At 34.1% G+C, this 16,338-nt stretch overlaps 2 protein-coding genes and 1 pseudogene across 2 annotated transcripts; all 3 read left to right on the top strand.

The window, feature by feature from the left end:
- Positions 1-2,526: 2,526 nt before the first annotated feature.
- LOC18104600 (uncharacterized) lies at positions 2,527-5,494 on the top strand (annotated as a pseudogene).
- A 1,150-nt stretch (positions 5,495-6,644) lies between these two features.
- LOC18104599 (uncharacterized) lies at positions 6,645-7,412 on the top strand. Its single transcript, XM_006376388.3, has one exon. The coding sequence runs from the start codon at positions 6,717-6,719 to the stop codon at positions 7,239-7,241; it is 525 nt and encodes a 174-aa protein (XP_006376450.1). The 5' UTR covers positions 6,645-6,716; the 3' UTR covers positions 7,242-7,412.
- A 1,949-nt stretch (positions 7,413-9,361) lies between these two features.
- On the top strand, positions 9,362-16,326 carry LOC18104598 (cysteine synthase, chloroplastic/chromoplastic). The gene is made up of 10 exons (XM_006376387.3): positions 9,362-9,840; positions 10,646-10,755; positions 11,090-11,147; positions 11,844-12,107; positions 12,564-12,701; positions 12,986-13,037; positions 13,130-13,209; positions 14,005-14,064; positions 14,654-14,734; positions 16,022-16,326. Exons 1-10 carry the CDS (start codon positions 9,568-9,570, stop codon positions 16,112-16,114), a joined length of 1,209 nt encoding a protein of 402 aa, XP_006376449.1. The 5' UTR covers positions 9,362-9,567; the 3' UTR covers positions 16,115-16,326.
- Positions 16,327-16,338: the final 12 nt, after the last annotated feature.

Genomic DNA, 16,338 nt, shown 5'->3' with positions numbered 1-16,338 from the left:
ACTTTTTTTTCTTTTCGTTAAACTTAGTCATTGAATTGACAAGTTTTGAATTCTTCTATAAAACTTTAATTATTTTAAATTAATAAAATTGATTTTATTTTTTTTAAATCGAGCACCAAAATTTCCCCCCACCACACAAGAACATAATGCAAAGCAAATAGAAGTCAATCATAAAATTTAATTTTAAATCAACCACACATGAAAAATGATGAAATTGAAGAACAAAAACACTATAAATTCACTATTATAATTCATAATACACATGAGTCTTGGGCTATAATTGTTTTTACTACAATAATTTCACCATCCTTTTTAGTTTTTTTTAATGCTAAGATGGCTTGAGATTTTAGTTACCACCAAGTAGATTGACTAGTAGGTAATTGGGTTGGTTAAATTAAGTTTTATTTTTTAAAAAAAAAACTTTAAAATGAAATTGAAATGACATCATTCAAGTTTTGTTTTGTTTTTTTAATAAAATAATATTATTTTGATTAAAAATATTCAAAAAAAGCAAAGTCAGGCTTGAGACCAATAAATTATTGAATTAATATACAAGGTCCGACCGAGGTAAACTATAATTTCGAGAGGTTTTATTTAATCTATGTTGAGATTAATTATTATAATCAAATCTTTAAACTGGATGAATTATTTAAACTCCAATTTCCCACTAATGATTCTTTTTAAACTCTCTAATTTAATGGAGTTTAATGCTTGTAATATTATAATCAAGAGGTTGATTAGCTCTGTACTCGGAAGGTATTAGAATAATCAATGCGTGGAAATTTGTTCTTCGAAAGTGAGTGGAAGAACTAGACTTTGATTATTCTTTGAGTATTTTTCCCCTTACAGTATGATGACCACTGGCTCTCGTCGTCGTCGTTATCTTATGGCAATTTCATGTCAACAAAATTCAGCTATTGTCCTGTATGGTTTGAATTAACAAGATAGATAATTAGGTGTCTGGTGTTGATTGGACTGACTTGACTAAATAATTTATTTTTGGTAGAAAATTAACAAAATAATAACATCCTTATCTCATCTAGTGTCATGTAGGGTATACTAACCCGTGTTACCTCTAGACTCACTTTTTATTTTTATAAAAAAATTTGGATCCTATATATTGCAGGATCCAATGTTATTTAGATCCTATCCTGGTAGGATCTAAATCTATTTTGGGTTATGACCAATAATCCAAGGCTATTTTAGGTTCTGCAGTCTGCTAGGCTCATAATAGTTAGGTCTTGACGCAGTCCAAGCGACACATGTGCACTGGGGTCTGCCCAGCACACAAGCAGGTAGCTCAAACACAACGTATCCCCATGTGGTTTTTTTCTGATAGTAATAACAGTTTTTAATAATAATAATAATAATAATAATAATAATAATAATTATTATTATTATTATTATTTATTTTACCCTTCAAATCAAATCTATGGTTGTTTATTAATATTATTAATAATTTTTTATAATTTAGTGATTATTTTTTTAAAATAATAATATTTATAACACAAAAGATAATATTTTTAATATCAATACTTATAATTATAGTAAAAATAATAATATTCATAACACAAATAATACTATTTTTAATTTCAAGAATATTTATAACACAAATAATAATATCTTTGATATGAATACATTGAATTATAAGAAAAATAATATCACACAAATAATAATATTTTTTTATATAAATACTTTATATTATAAGAAAAATAATAATATTTACAACACAAATTATAATATTTTTTTATATTAATACGTAGAATTGTTGAATATTTTTAATAATACTACGCCGCGGGATCACTCTTTATTTTTATAAAAAATATCATAAACAAATATAATATAAATAATAATACTTACAATACAGATAATTATATTTAAAATTCTAGAATCTTGATAAAAAACCTAATAAAATTGGGTTCTTACATAAAAATCCATGATCCATTGAGCGTAGATCCACGCCCGGTTGGAATGGGTGTTGATGAGAGAAAAAATAACGTAGGAAGAGAAACAATTGGAGGGGGTTCGTGATGCAACCAGTTGAGCTTGGCAACACTGATAGATGCTAGAGAAGGCAACGGAGGTGAGGAAAAACCGTTAAAAGATTCATGATGAGAAAAATATATTTTGTATGAAATATAAAATAGTTATTTCATCATAATAAATAATAACTATTACGTAGAAGATAATAATAATAATAATAATGATGATAATAATAAAAAAAATATATCATCAGATTATTAGATTATTAGAGTACTATTGATTTTGCATCCAAAATATTTTCTACATTAATTTTACTACTAAATTATTTAATTTATCAAATTATTATATATTTTTTTATTTTTTTTCCGAGCATGCATCTATGGAAACACACACATCACTCACTCCGTTATTCCTTTCTTGGGCTCACGTCTTATTTGTGGCCCAAATACCGAAGCCTGGGCTGGGCCAAACAGCCAAGAAAAACGGGCTCTTCGATTAAACAGATAGAAGAGAGGAGATCCACGTTTCGTTTCGCTTAAAAGTATCAGAGATCAGAACATCCTTCAAATTCAATCCAGCAGGCCAGGGTTTAAGCAGAGAGGAGACTCTCACCATCATCACATTGCATCACCAGGTGCTTTCTCTCTTAAGGCCTCTCTATTTCAGCTAAACCTGCAAAAAAACCCTAGACATTAACTAATTTTTTGCTATGTCTCGAATCAAATCACATTCTTTGATTACCATTGAGATTGACTTTATGGGATTTGAGCTAACTTAATTTTAGTCCTCTTTTAGTTTAAGAAAACCCAAAAATATTAACCCTAGAAATATTGCATGCATTTTTACTGTCATTTTACTGGTGTTTTTCTCTTATAATTTCTTATAGTTATTTAGTTGTTGAATATGAGAATATGTAGTCTGGAAGTGATGTTTGTTTCCTTTAAGCATTGCTTGTAGTGTTGTTGAAGACAAGAGAGAAATATGGAAAGGTGATGGATTGATTATGTTTCAAGAAAATGTTGCTATTAGTTTTTATCCCAAAATCTCCTTAGAGCCGTTGTTCTTTCTGGTCAATGGTGCTAAGCAGTGAGCTTCCACTGTGTTGCTGCTTTTCGCCTGCTTTGTTTTAGAAATAAATTCATGTTTCTGAAGAATAACACTGATTTAGTTTGCTGTTGGAGTCTCTATTTGGGTATTCAAGTTGATCCGTAGTGTGCATCTCATTATTTTTGCTTCTTGTGTGATTCATTTCCATTGCCACAAATTACATGTTACATGTCTCTGAAGCTTTGACCAGCTCTATTTTTCTCTAGCTCGTTCTGTCTTGTGCCAACATGTGACCTTGTCACTAGTTGAATTTCATTTGATACAACTGTTATGTCTTTCATTGCACTCATGGGATTTTTTCAACTTCTGAAATTTACACAACTCCTTAGTCTTTTGCCCTACCTAGTTTGCAGTTGCAAACAGATATTCAAAACAGCATGCAAAAAGAAATATGGAAGAGCCTAGTCATAGTCTTTCGATGGGTTAAATATGGTTTCTATCAGTTGTTATTAATGTATAGCACTGATCTTCTCTTTTCTCTTGGTTGATGAGATGGGTGATTCTTGCTGTTCACTGGCAAGCTGTGAGTTTTGGTTGTGTTGCTTTGAGCATTATCTGCTTCAACATTTATGATTCGGACAGTTGTATATTGGAAATATTTATGCTACTATGCTTGTTGAAACTTTGTACAGTACAATGCTTTGTATTTAGGTGTTAGAAGGGGGTTTTAGTTCGAATCATGTTATCTTTGTGTGAGATTCATACCCATTTTGCAATTTCAATTTTGGTTCTTAGCTCCATTTCATTAGGTCTGCATGTAATATGCTTCAAGGCTCTGGCCTCCCCCTGGGAGTCATATATATTTTTTTCACTGCCTTGGTTCTTTTATCATATGCTGACATGTGATTTTGCCTGTAGTCCCACTTCAGTAGGAGAATGGTTAGCTTGTGTTTGATGTGGTACGCTTTTTGTTGTACTTTCTTAGCTTTTATCACCATTTTTGAAAGAAGAAAGAAAAGAGGATTTTTTCAAGTTCTGAAATATTCGTAAATCTTAGCTAACAGTGCCATAAATCTAGTCCTTAGGCCTGCCTGGTTTGTGATTTCAATTAGAAGTTTCTCCTATTCCATATTGCTTATTTTCTTTGGCATGGATAATAACTTTAATTTTGTATTCCAATTCAGGATTTTAGTCCTTTGAGATAACAGAAGTCAAGATGCAAGTTGTTCCTAGAGAGGGTGAAAGTGCTTTGTCCGTCTCTGGCCCAAGGCCAATGGAGTGGTCTACTGTTCTATATGCAGGGCCACAAGGACCTGGAAAAAATGGAAAACAGCATAAATCTAGCTTGGAATCACCTATCATGCTACTCACTGGTCACTAGAGTGCGTATGTGCTATGAAGTTCAATCCAGATGGAAATGTCATTGCATCAGGATCTCATGACAAGGAAATTTTTCTATGGTACATTCATGGGGAATGCAAAAACTTCATGGTTATGAGAGGGCACAAGAATGCAGTTCTGGATCTTCACTGGACTACTGATGGGTCCCAGATAATATCAGCCAGTCCTGACAAAATTGTCAGGGTGGGATGTCGAGGCTGGAAAACAGATAAAGAAATTGGCAGAACACTCCTCTTTTGTGAATTCATGCTATGCTGCCTTTCCGCAGGGGGGCTCCACTTGTTGTAAGTGGATCTGATTATGGAACTGCAAAACTTTGGGCGCCCAAAGGGTGCCATCCAAACATTTCCAGATAAATACCAAATCACAGCTGCCAGTTTCCCTGATATATCAGATAAGATATTCACAGGTGTTATAGACAATGATATTAAGGTAAGGGACATCCGCAAGGGTGAAGTGACCATGACACTTGAGGGCCATCAGGATATGATTACAGGTATGCAGTTGAGTCCTGATGGCTCATATCTGCTTATGAATGGCATGGACAACAAGCTCTGCATTTGGGATATGCGCCCCTTTGCACCACAAAATCGTTGTGTGAAGATTTTTGAAGGGCACCAGCACAACAACTTTGAAAAGAACTTGTGAAAATATAGCTGGTCACCAGATGGAAGCATGGTTACTGCTGGTAGTGCAGATCGCATGGCTTATATATGAATCTGTCAATGAGTGTGTCTTCCACCCTACTGAACCTATCTTTGGATCATGCAGCAGCGACAAACAGATTTATCTTGGGGAAATCTGATTACTATTTTGTCAGTTTGCTTAAAATGAGTTGTTAGTAACAGTGAGGATATTTCGGGGCCTGCTTGTGAGTACCCAACAGAAAGATTGAACAGGTTGTAATGATACTATGTTACATTTTACTGAACTTTCTCATATCCTGCTGACATGTTTGCAGTTCTTTTTTGCTTGTTGGCCATCTTTTCAACTGAAGTATGTACGAATGAATCAATTAGCTCAAAATGTATGTTCGAGCAATATGCCTGGTGAATGTTTGTTAGATACGAAATTAAGTTACTGAACTTGTACTCTTTGATTTTGAAACAAGTTTCCGACTATGTTCATTGTCCTAGCACGGTTATATTGGTACGTCAAATTTTCAACTATTTTTGTCTTGTTTTCAACTATTTTTGTGTTGATTTTCAATTTCTTTTTGAAAAATAAAAAAACCCAAAAATATGTTTTCAGTGTCTGGGTAGCTAAGAACACACTTGAAAATGTGGTAACATACTTGAAAATGTGGTAGTGGTTACTTTTTAAATAATTTTTTGTGTCGAAATACATATCAATGATGTTTTTTTATTTTTTAAAAATTATTTTTAATATCAACACATCAAAATAATTAAAAACATACCAATTATATTAAATTTTAGTATATGAAAAAAAAATTGAATTTTTGGAGAAACGGTTTCTAATTGTAAGACCAAGCCTCCTGTCTTGCTTTGTGAAAAAGAAAGATGGGAGTTGGGGGTTTTGTGTAGATTATACAAAACTTTACGAGATAACTGATATACAAGGAAAAACACCCTCATATTATTGAATCTGCGACTTCTACAGTTCATTTCTTAGGAAGAATTAGATGACTACTTTTTGGACTAGATATTTCTGTGTTCAATGCGTCGCAACAATTGATTTGTTGGCTCCATAGAAAGACGACAATTATGTTTCAAGCTATGGTAAGGAATGTTACCTGCTCGAAGGTGAATTAATCATGACGCTTGAAGACCAAGATATGATAACAGGTATGCAGGGAGTCCAGATGGCTCTTGTCTGCTTAATGGATAGACAACAAGCTTTGTACTTGGGATATGAGCTTCAAGATTGTTGTGTGAATGGTAACCCGCACAGCTCTGAAAAGAACCAACTAAATTGTAAAATTCTTTGGGAATATTTTTTGTAAAATTATCAGCATTGCTATTTTTTTTTGCAATTTCATTTAAATATTGCTATTGGGTTAGTAGTTCAGCGCAATAAACTTAACTGGCATTAACTTCAAATCATATCACAACGTTAAAAGTAGCCGTTGCAACTAGTCAGCCCACTAGCATTGCTGGTGACCAATCAGATCATAAAAGGAAAACTAGCCGTTGGCAAACCCTCTTTCAACGGCCATCTCCCTGCTGCATGATATATATGCTTAGATATCCCAATATCCCCTTCAACAAATTATCTCAATCTTCAAAACCCAGTCCCCAGTTACAACAGATCATCAAAAATCTCAAATGGGTCTCATAAACAATCACAAATCTTGCCCAGTGACTGAATCCCACCACTCACTCCACAAATTCTTCGTTATATGCAACTACATTCTCTTATGTGCAGCCTCTAGTAGTATATTCCTCACTCTTTCTCTCCGCCTATTCCCTTCCGTCTGCGGCTTCTTTGTCATTCTCCTCCACGTGGTCACCATCATCGCAGCTGTATCGGGCTGCTCTGCGACCTTAACTGGGTCCAACAAATGGTATGCAGCTCACATGGTCAGCACTTCTCTAACAGCAATATTTCAAGGATCAGTTTCTGTCCTTATCTTTACTCAAACCGGTGATTTCTTGGGCTACTTGAAGTCTTATGTGAGAGAAGACGATGGTGCTGTAATCTTGAAGCTGGCTGGTGGGCTTTGTTTGTTGATTTTTTGCCTTGAGTGGGTGGTTTTGGTTCTTGCTTTCTTGTTGAGGTACTATGCTTTTGTCGAAGGAAATGGGAATAGTGCTGGCGATGGTTCTTTTGATAGAATTGGGAAGGTTTGAGAAGAAGGTTGTGAAAAACTGGCCTTTGGCCCTCGCGATTTCAGAGACGTTCTAGTAATTATGTGGATTTGATTTGTACTGTACCGATCCTATTCTTTGTAGTTTTGGTTGTGTAATTCATGTTTGTAACAATCCTGTTCTTTATTTGTTAAGAGAAAATTTTCCTATTCATTTCTCTGGTAATTACTAATTTGCTTTCTTTTCATCAAAATAGTTCTAAGTCAAATTACTATATCATAAACATGAACCAGAAAGATTTGCCCACTAATTTAGAGGATCCTAGGCTTAATTGGTCGATTATGGGGGCTTGATTGTGGAGCATTTTGCTCATTCTTATTGCCCCAATTGAAAAACTCTTCTCCTTAATTGTATAATAATGTCATTTTTTTTTGGCATCCATTATGCATATAAAACTCACAGTTTCTTAATACCCAATATTTTCGAGTTAAGTTTCCAGGTAGCAAAGTCAATATTTATCACCCCTTCGTGGAATTTGAGACCACTTACCATTTTTGTCAAAACTAGAAGAATAGGATTAAACACGGAATTATAAAATTGACTAAAAAAACAATCAATTATGGGTTAACTCGATTTAGTATAATAAATTTATAAAACGTGTAATAGGTTGAGCCAACCTAAGTTAATCTGTCAAACCTTGTGGTGATTATGAGATTATGATAACTCGATATAAAAAAAACAAAAAAAATCAGGATGCTCACTTAAAAAAAACTAACGTTAAATGATGAAATAAGAAAGAAAATAAGTAAAAAAAATCAATGTCAAGTCACGTTAACTTTTTAAACCCATGACCTAGGTCATTAGACTAAAAGTACTATATATGAAAAAAACCACGAAATCCAATTCTCAATCAATTAAATGTTGAAGGATAAAATTTTTTAAAAAAATTTAGACAAAAAGATCCAAAACAAAAAATAACAATTAAAAGAATAAGGATCGAAACTGAAATAAATTAGAGGACAATTATAGAATTTTGATTAAAAGATTAAATTGAAAAGAAAAATCATTTTAACAAAAGAACAAAAAAAAAACAAAAGATTAAGGATCAAATTGAAAAAAATACTATATCACAAATTGAGATTGAATGATTAAATTGAAAACAAATTAAAATTTTGCAAACGGGTCAATAAAAAAAATAAAAAAAAAAGAATAAGGACCGAAGTTGAAATGTCAAAAAATAAAATGACATCTTTGAAATTTTAAATGACCAGCTTGAATTTCAAGAGGATGAAAGACGAAAAAAAAGAAGAAGAAAACACTATCAGTGACAAACAACCCACTACTATTGCCACGTGCCCCTCCACTAGAAGAAGATGGCACGAAGATTCCAACGATGTAGCAGAAGGGTTATAAGACCGTGGTCGTCTCCCATGCAATAACAACTTTTTAATTAAATAATATTTTATATTTATTACAAGACTGAATTGTCTTGTTTCAACTTAATAATAACAAAAAAACTATAATGAAAGGACAGATAAGCCCTTGAAGATAAGCTATAAATTTTTGTTTTTAAAAGTGATTGAATTATTTTATTGTGCTTGAAAAAATAAAAAGATAGAAAATCTTAGATGCTAGGTTTTAAAATTTTACTTTTAAAAGTAATTTAGAAATTTAACTGTATTTAAAAAAAAACCAATTCTACATTCGATCAATCTGATCTAATAATGATGGATAAGTCTTGAAAAAAAGACCGAATTACCCCAACACTATATCCATTAATTTTTTTTTTGAGAAAGGCAAAGTGATAATTATATTATTTTCAGTGAATGATATGTGTCTAAAGTTAATAATGAATCTTCCTTCTGTCTTTTTTCCTTTGTATAATGCGGTAATGTTATTTTTGTCTTGTTATAATGTGAATTATTATTAAACCTAGTCTGGTTTAATAGATCAATTCAAAACTTAAATTTAGCTTGTTTTAGAAAAAATGAATAAGAGTTGTGATTTTTTTAAATTTATTTTTAAAAAACATCATTTTAACTTTTTTTTTTAATTAAAACAATAAATTAACCTCTAGAACTTATAACTCATCACTTGGATCGAGTAATGAATGAGCCGGGTTGATTTAATAACTTCGATAACAATGGCGTTGGTCATTTTCCGAAAAAAATATCAAATAACAGAATGCTTCGATGCATAAAAAGAAATGAATTTGGTCGTAAAGCTTATCACAATTCCGAGTGAAAGAATACCTTCACACATCCTATCGACAACAACAGCATCATAAGCAACACGCAAGTCAAAACACAACAAAGATCGTTAGGCAAAGAGTCCAGACTTCTTGTTCTCTCCCTCCCTTACCCAAAAAATGGCGTCCTCCTCGTCTCTAATGATGAATCCGTTGACCTCACCATTCCACAAATCCCTAAAACCAGAGTCTCTCCTCTTGGTGGGCCCTACAGCATCACCAACAGCAACTCAACTGTGGTTGCTGACACAAAACAAGAAGCTCAAACAGAAGCCAAAGTCAGTGTCTTTCTCTGCTTCTTCTTCGTCTTCTCCTGTGGTGTGCAAGGCAGTGTCTGTTAAGCAACCAGAGACTGAGATTGAAGGTCTCAACATTGCCGGGAATGTTACTCAGGTAAGGCTTGGTTGATTCTTTTATGTGATTTCTAAAGTGGGCTTTCTTTAAAGTCTACAACTTTTATTTTGTAGTTTATTAGAATGGGTTTTAGTTTGATTCTTAGTGGAGGTAAATGCAAGTGGTTTTTAGAGTAATTTAAGGGATCTGTGAGGTGGGTTCTGTTTTAAGTTTATTTAAAAGAGTGTTGATTTTCTTGATGTCAGTGGTTATTGAAATTGGTTTTGGAGTAAATTAAGAGAATTCTGATCTGGGTTCGTGTTTTTCCTTGAGAATTGAACTTAACGATGAAAAACGATTTTACTGTAAGTGGCATAATCAAGTGTATTTTGCAATGGTTTATGGGAATTGGGGAATTTGGTTGGCTTTATTTGTTTGGAATTTGAGGTTGAGCTTGGTTAATTATGGAGATTTGCTCAATGAAATGCTGTTGCTGTATGGCCCGTGGGATTATAATCTGTAATCATTTCAATTTGAATTGGAGAACAGCTTTCTCTCCCTGCATTCCAGTTAAATGTGCTATTCAATTTAATTTTCTCATGTTGTTTTGTGCTTCACATGTATCGCAACTAGAGTTGACCTCTGGACTTTGTCTATACTCTCTTGATTTTAAGAAGAACTCGGTTGTTCCTTACGATAAATTCCTTATTTTAGTTCTTTTTATATCGTATTTTTTAATTATCAAGCATCATATGAATTTTCATTACTTTGTTTTTTTTTAACTAACTTATCATTGCTGCTTGCGAATACGGGCCAACTAAAAGCTCTTAGTTTACTGGTATTTGTCAATTGCTTTGTGATGCAGCTTATTGGGAAAACTCCTATGGTTTACCTAAATAATATCGTAAAGGGTTCTGTTGCAAACATTGCTGCCAAGCTTGAGATCATGGAACCATGTTGCAGTGTCAAAGACAGGTGAGGATGGTGAAATCGCAAGTCTAAGAACTCAAAATTTTGCAATATTTTTTATCTTGCATAAACATAATTAGCAAGCTTAATGATTGGATGAAAAGGTAGAAGCCACACTAAAATGTCAAGCATAATCAGGTGAAATATTCCTGAAATATGTATAAACATCCACAGTTCATAGTCAATTAGCAAATGATTCTATTAATTGAAGTCTGAATTTGCACACTTTATGTTGATATTTGACTTCTGTCCCAGATCTCTTGGTATAGGACTGCAATTATGCCTGTATCCTCATTAGCGTTTCTCATATTTGGTCATTGTTTCTTATGTTGGGTTTCAGGATAGGTCATAGTATGATAGCTGATGCTGAGCAAAGAGGACTTATAACTCCTGGAAAGGTAATAAACCTGTGCATGCATCTGGAAATTGCAATCCGCTGTGGAGTTCTCTGCATTGATTTTTGCCTCTTTCCATTTTGTTTGCTTAGCTCAGATGTGGTACATCTTGCAAAAGATTGAGTGAAAGGTGCATCCAAACTAGTGGTTATTTACAAATTTTATATGCATGAATGGTTTGTTGCAAAGTTTGACCAGACAGAACAATGGTTAAATCTTTGTTTAATTTCATGTGCTCTCTCTGTTGTGGGATCATTAAAGGGTTGGGTTATCCTATTGCATTGGGATGAGACTTGATCAATACTCTTTATCAAAATGCATGCTTCCCTTGCATAGCACTTACATTTATACAAGCAAGTGGGCATCTTTTGAAGACGGGTACCTGTGTCGATTACTGGTCATGTACTCTATCTAGCCATGTGTGCATTTCAAATTGTAGTCATTTTCTCTAATTTTTCTATGTTCAATTGATGTGCTGAAACATCTACTTGTTAATTTGACGCTTTTGAATTGTAATAAATATTTGTTCATATGTTTATAATTGTGGTTTCTTGCACAAGCACAAGCACAAGCCACATTTGAATTATTTCATTGCATCATTATTATGGACCAAGCATGGTAGATCGGTAACTCTATAAAATATAGTGGCTCTTGCATGGATCTTTTAATCATTCTGATGGAATTATTCTCTGTTTTCAGAGTGTTCTTGTGGAACCTACAAGTGGAAACACAGGCATTGGCCTTGCATTTATAGCTGCTTCAAAAGGATATAAACTCATCTTGACCATGCCAGCATCAATGAGTTTAGAGAGAAGAGTTCTTTTTAAAGCGTTTGGAGCTGAGCTTGTTTTAACTGATGCAGCAAAGGGCATGAAGGGTGCAGTTCAGAAAGCTGAAGAAATTGTGAAAAGAACACCCAACGCTTACATGCTTCAACAATTTGATAATCCTGCAAATCCTAAGGTTACTGAAGAGTTTTGTCCATTGATAATCTGTCTTCCTGAGGATCTTTATTAAAATTCACTGATTTATTCCTGTTGAGTCAGTTTTTATTGTTTGCTGCTATCATGTGGGCATGGTTTCATCTGGTCTGCACTAACCCAGGGGGGGGGGGGGGGGGGGGGGGGGGGGGGGGAAGATCCCTAATCATGAAAGAAGGATTTTTTTTCCTTGGTTGGACACATCTTTCACATTAGAATTCTTCTTAGATTCTCGGAGTTGTGCAGTTTATGATTGAACCTTATGCAGTTTATGATTGAACCTTATCACTAATTATCTAGTTATTGAAAGACTCCATTTTGTTTGGCCATGGACTTGATTCTGTGGACACCTTCCTCGAGAGAACTTGTGGAATTAGAATGGGGAGGCACATAGATCCAGAAACCCAAAATTTGGATTTAAATGAATGTTCTATTGCAGATACACTATGAAACAACTGGACCAGAAATCTGGGAAGATACAAGAGGCAAGGTAGATATTTTTGTTGCTGGTATTGGAACTGGTGGTACCATTTCTGGAGTTGGTCGGTTCCTCAAGGAGAAGAATCCCAAAATTAAGGTACTTGTATTTCCTGTTAAGCATTGCAAATGACATTCCTTGAACAAAAAATAAAAGAAAAGGACAAAAGGCAAACCATATGTGAGCACCATTTTCTGTTGATACCCTTTTCAGCTTGTTGACCAACCAAATTTTAAACTTCATAAAGCATGTAAGATGGAGTGAATTCCAAGCATATGTGCTGTAATTTGGTCATCTGGTTGGCAGAGAATTGTGTTCAAGAAGAATTTTGTAATATGTACTGCTTTACGTGTTGTTTCCCATTTAACATTTGAATAAATTAGGTTATTGGTATAGAACCTTCAGAAAGCAACATTCTCTCAGGTGGAAAGCCTGGTAAGTAAAGTCTACTCACTTCCAATTTATTGTGATAGGTTCTACTGTTTTTAACAATTAAAGTACTGTATATTATTTAATTAAAAACGCAGGTCCTCACAAGATTCAAGGGATTGGAGCTGGTTTTGTACCAAGGAATTTGGATCGAGATGTGGTTGATGAAGTAATTGAGGTTGAAATCTAATCATTCTTTTGTCTCACAGTTTGAATCTCATTATATATAATTAATTGATTGCCCAAGTCATTTGGACATTGATTACTGAACTATGATAAATCACGTTGTATCATTATGGACTGTGATGCGAGTTGGTAGGCATATAAAATCTTAAATTCAAATCTTGATACATACATGTGTGCCAAAGAACCACTCAACCCCAGCACTCAAGCAATGAGGCCACAAAAATGGTTTTGTATTGTACTTAAAAAAATATGTGATATATAGATGATGCTTTGCTTGTTTGAGAAACTGCATCGTGTTTTTAATCTTGATAATTAATAACTTCATTCATTAGACATGTATTGCTGCTGCAAAATCTTAGTTTCCCATCATACAAAATCATTTTTTATTTTTATTTTTTATCAATGAACAACCATGTTTGTGTGTTATATTTAATTGAATAGGATTGGTTTCTTCATCCTGCAGTATAATTATAGAGATGTGACCTATTTATGAACTTAGATTAGAGCACAAGCTTATTCCCTTGGTGGTTCCTGCTGAGCTTGATATATCTATCAAGCTAACAATTTTGATAGCACTTCGGTTTATTTGTTCGTAGGACAATAAGTGATTGCATGCATATTTAGTGTTGACCAAACCCATGCCCACCATGCCTATGCAGCTGAACTGCTAGTTTGTTTCTTTCGAAGGCATCAGTGTATGTTTTAAAATGCTGTTTAAATCCCTTTTGCACTTACAGTTGGTTATTGCATTTACCCATCTTAATTCTCACTGCTGGTTATTTGGCAGATATCAAGTGATGAAGCTGTTGAAACTGCAAAGCAAGTGGCGCTCCAGGAAGGCTTATTGGTTAGTCCTTTCAATCTAACTTTAACCCATCTGAAACAAAAGCAAAGTAGAATTTCCTCTGAACCCCAATTGCATTGCATGTATATCCACACACATGCAAGCCCTAAAAGTAATTTTAAAGCTAATATGTGAGACAAAAGAAAAATTGATGGACTACTAAATCATTGTTCACCTTAATTTTATGAAATGATTAACTACATCGCTTTCTTTGTTATCAAATATACTTGGCCATTAATTATGCTTTGCTTATGAATTCGCCACTTACCACATCCTGCTCCTTCTCTGTTATTTTTCTGAATTATGAACCAAGTCTTCTGTTTTCACAAGTGATGCATGAGTCCATCCCAAGACGGACTCTGGTAACTAATATGTGGGATGTTATCATGTACCTAGTCTTCATGATGAGAAGTGCTAGCACAGTGTGCTGCAGCTTCTCCTTTTTCTTTCTAGTAGTGATGATATACCACTACTTTGTTCTAGTTTAAGCTCTCCTTTTCCCTATGACCTCCATCCTACTCTCTCCCTCTCTCTCTCATATTCATTGCTTGTTTTTTTTTAATACACAATTTGATGAATGCTTTATTACTAGGTCGGCATATCTTCTGGAGCAGCTGCAGCTGCTGCAATTAAGGTCGGAAAGAGACCTGAGAATGCAGGGAAGCTGATTGCAGTAAGTCCTTTCAAATAGATTGTAATGGATTTGAAGTTTTAATTAGTATTGTTTTTCCTGTACCTTTGAAAAATAATCACCTTTCATGCTTCAAAGTAGCCTACCTTACAAATTGGCTGAAATATTTGGAATGTGGGGTTTGATGGAAGCCCTGCTATGAAAGGGAAAAATGGTAATGGAACTTTTTTACATGTCATGTCTCTTTCCGAAAGGAGTTATTGCATATTGAGCAACATTTATGAAAACAAGAAGACATTCCAAGTAACTTGTGGGAACCTGTAGTTACATATTCAATATAATCCATCTACACCAATAAAGGCGCCATGAAAGTACTACTAGGAAGCTTTGGAGACTGGAATATTCTTAAGAGTTTTGCTTGTTACACTGGATTTCATGCAATTGTAGTGTCCACTGGCACAGAAACAAACAGTTCTAGATAAATTAAGGTCAAAATGTGAGTGATGCTAAGAAATTAATGGCTGTTGTCAAGTGATTTGTTGAGGGAATAATGAAGAGACATGCATAGAAGTTTCAGAGTCACATTGGACCCAGAGTGACAAGGTAGTGACATGCATTTATTGGTGTGATTCTAGCTACTGTTTTAGTCATATTTGATTACTCCTACTAAATGGACCTCCCCTGTTTTTGGTGTGTGAAATTTAAGCTACAGGGGGGTCGTACTTTTATATGCATTGCCTGTGCCAGAAGACGAACTCCCTTTTCTTTTTATGCTTTGGAACCTTGGAGGCATGAGTTTATGAATTGGAATGATTTCTATGATGATTTGTTTAACCTTGGTATTTGATGGATGCATTCATTCACTATACTGGTTTGACCATGTTTTAAAGATGCTAATCCAATGTAAATTAATTGCTGGGGGCTAATAGATTTGGCCAGTATTCTTGTTTTGGCCATCAACTTGTTGGGGTCTCGTAAAGGTTTACCTTCCAATTAGAAAAAAAAAGGATTGATCCTGGACCACTTCACTAAAACATACTAGTTAGTTATACACAAGCAATTGGCTTCCACTATCTTCACTTTTTGACATCAACAACTAGAAAAGCTAGTTTGCTTAGATCAGTCTTAACAAATTATAAAATCTGAGCCTGTCGTCAACCACTTATAAAATCTGAGCCTGTCGTCAACCACTTCTAGACATGCAATTCCCCTTTGCCGTTAGCACTTAAAAGTAGTATGAATCATAGAATGTGCATTTCTACCTTACTGTTGTTTTTCTTTTCTTGAATTCCATACACGTGAACTGATTTCATATTGTGATGTTCTCAGGTTGTGTTTCCAAGCTTCGGCGAGCGGTACCTCTCCACTGTTCTTTTCCAGTCAATTCGAGAAGAATGTGAGAAAATGCAGCCTGAGCCATGATAATCTCCTAGCTTTTGTTTGTTTTATTCCTTTTTCTTATCCGTTACACATAATAATAATAAAAAAAAGTTTTCCTTTCCATGTCTCCTGTGTGCATCATTGGTTGGATCTTAGCTTAACAATCTTCTATTGTAACTGGTCGTAGAATGGTTTTTACACGTTTTTGTTGAACTTTTGAAAGGGGAAAATATATTGAAATTGGAAATTTTAGATGTGCTTGTGCC

The sequence above is a fragment of the Populus trichocarpa genome, chromosome 13, assembly GCF_000002775.5.
Source record: "Populus trichocarpa isolate Nisqually-1 chromosome 13, P.trichocarpa_v4.1, whole genome shotgun sequence".
NCBI classification, from domain to species: Eukaryota; Viridiplantae; Streptophyta; class Magnoliopsida; order Malpighiales; family Salicaceae; genus Populus; species Populus trichocarpa.
Note: the sequence above shows the minus strand (reverse complement) of the source record. Positions and strands in the feature narration are given on the sequence as shown.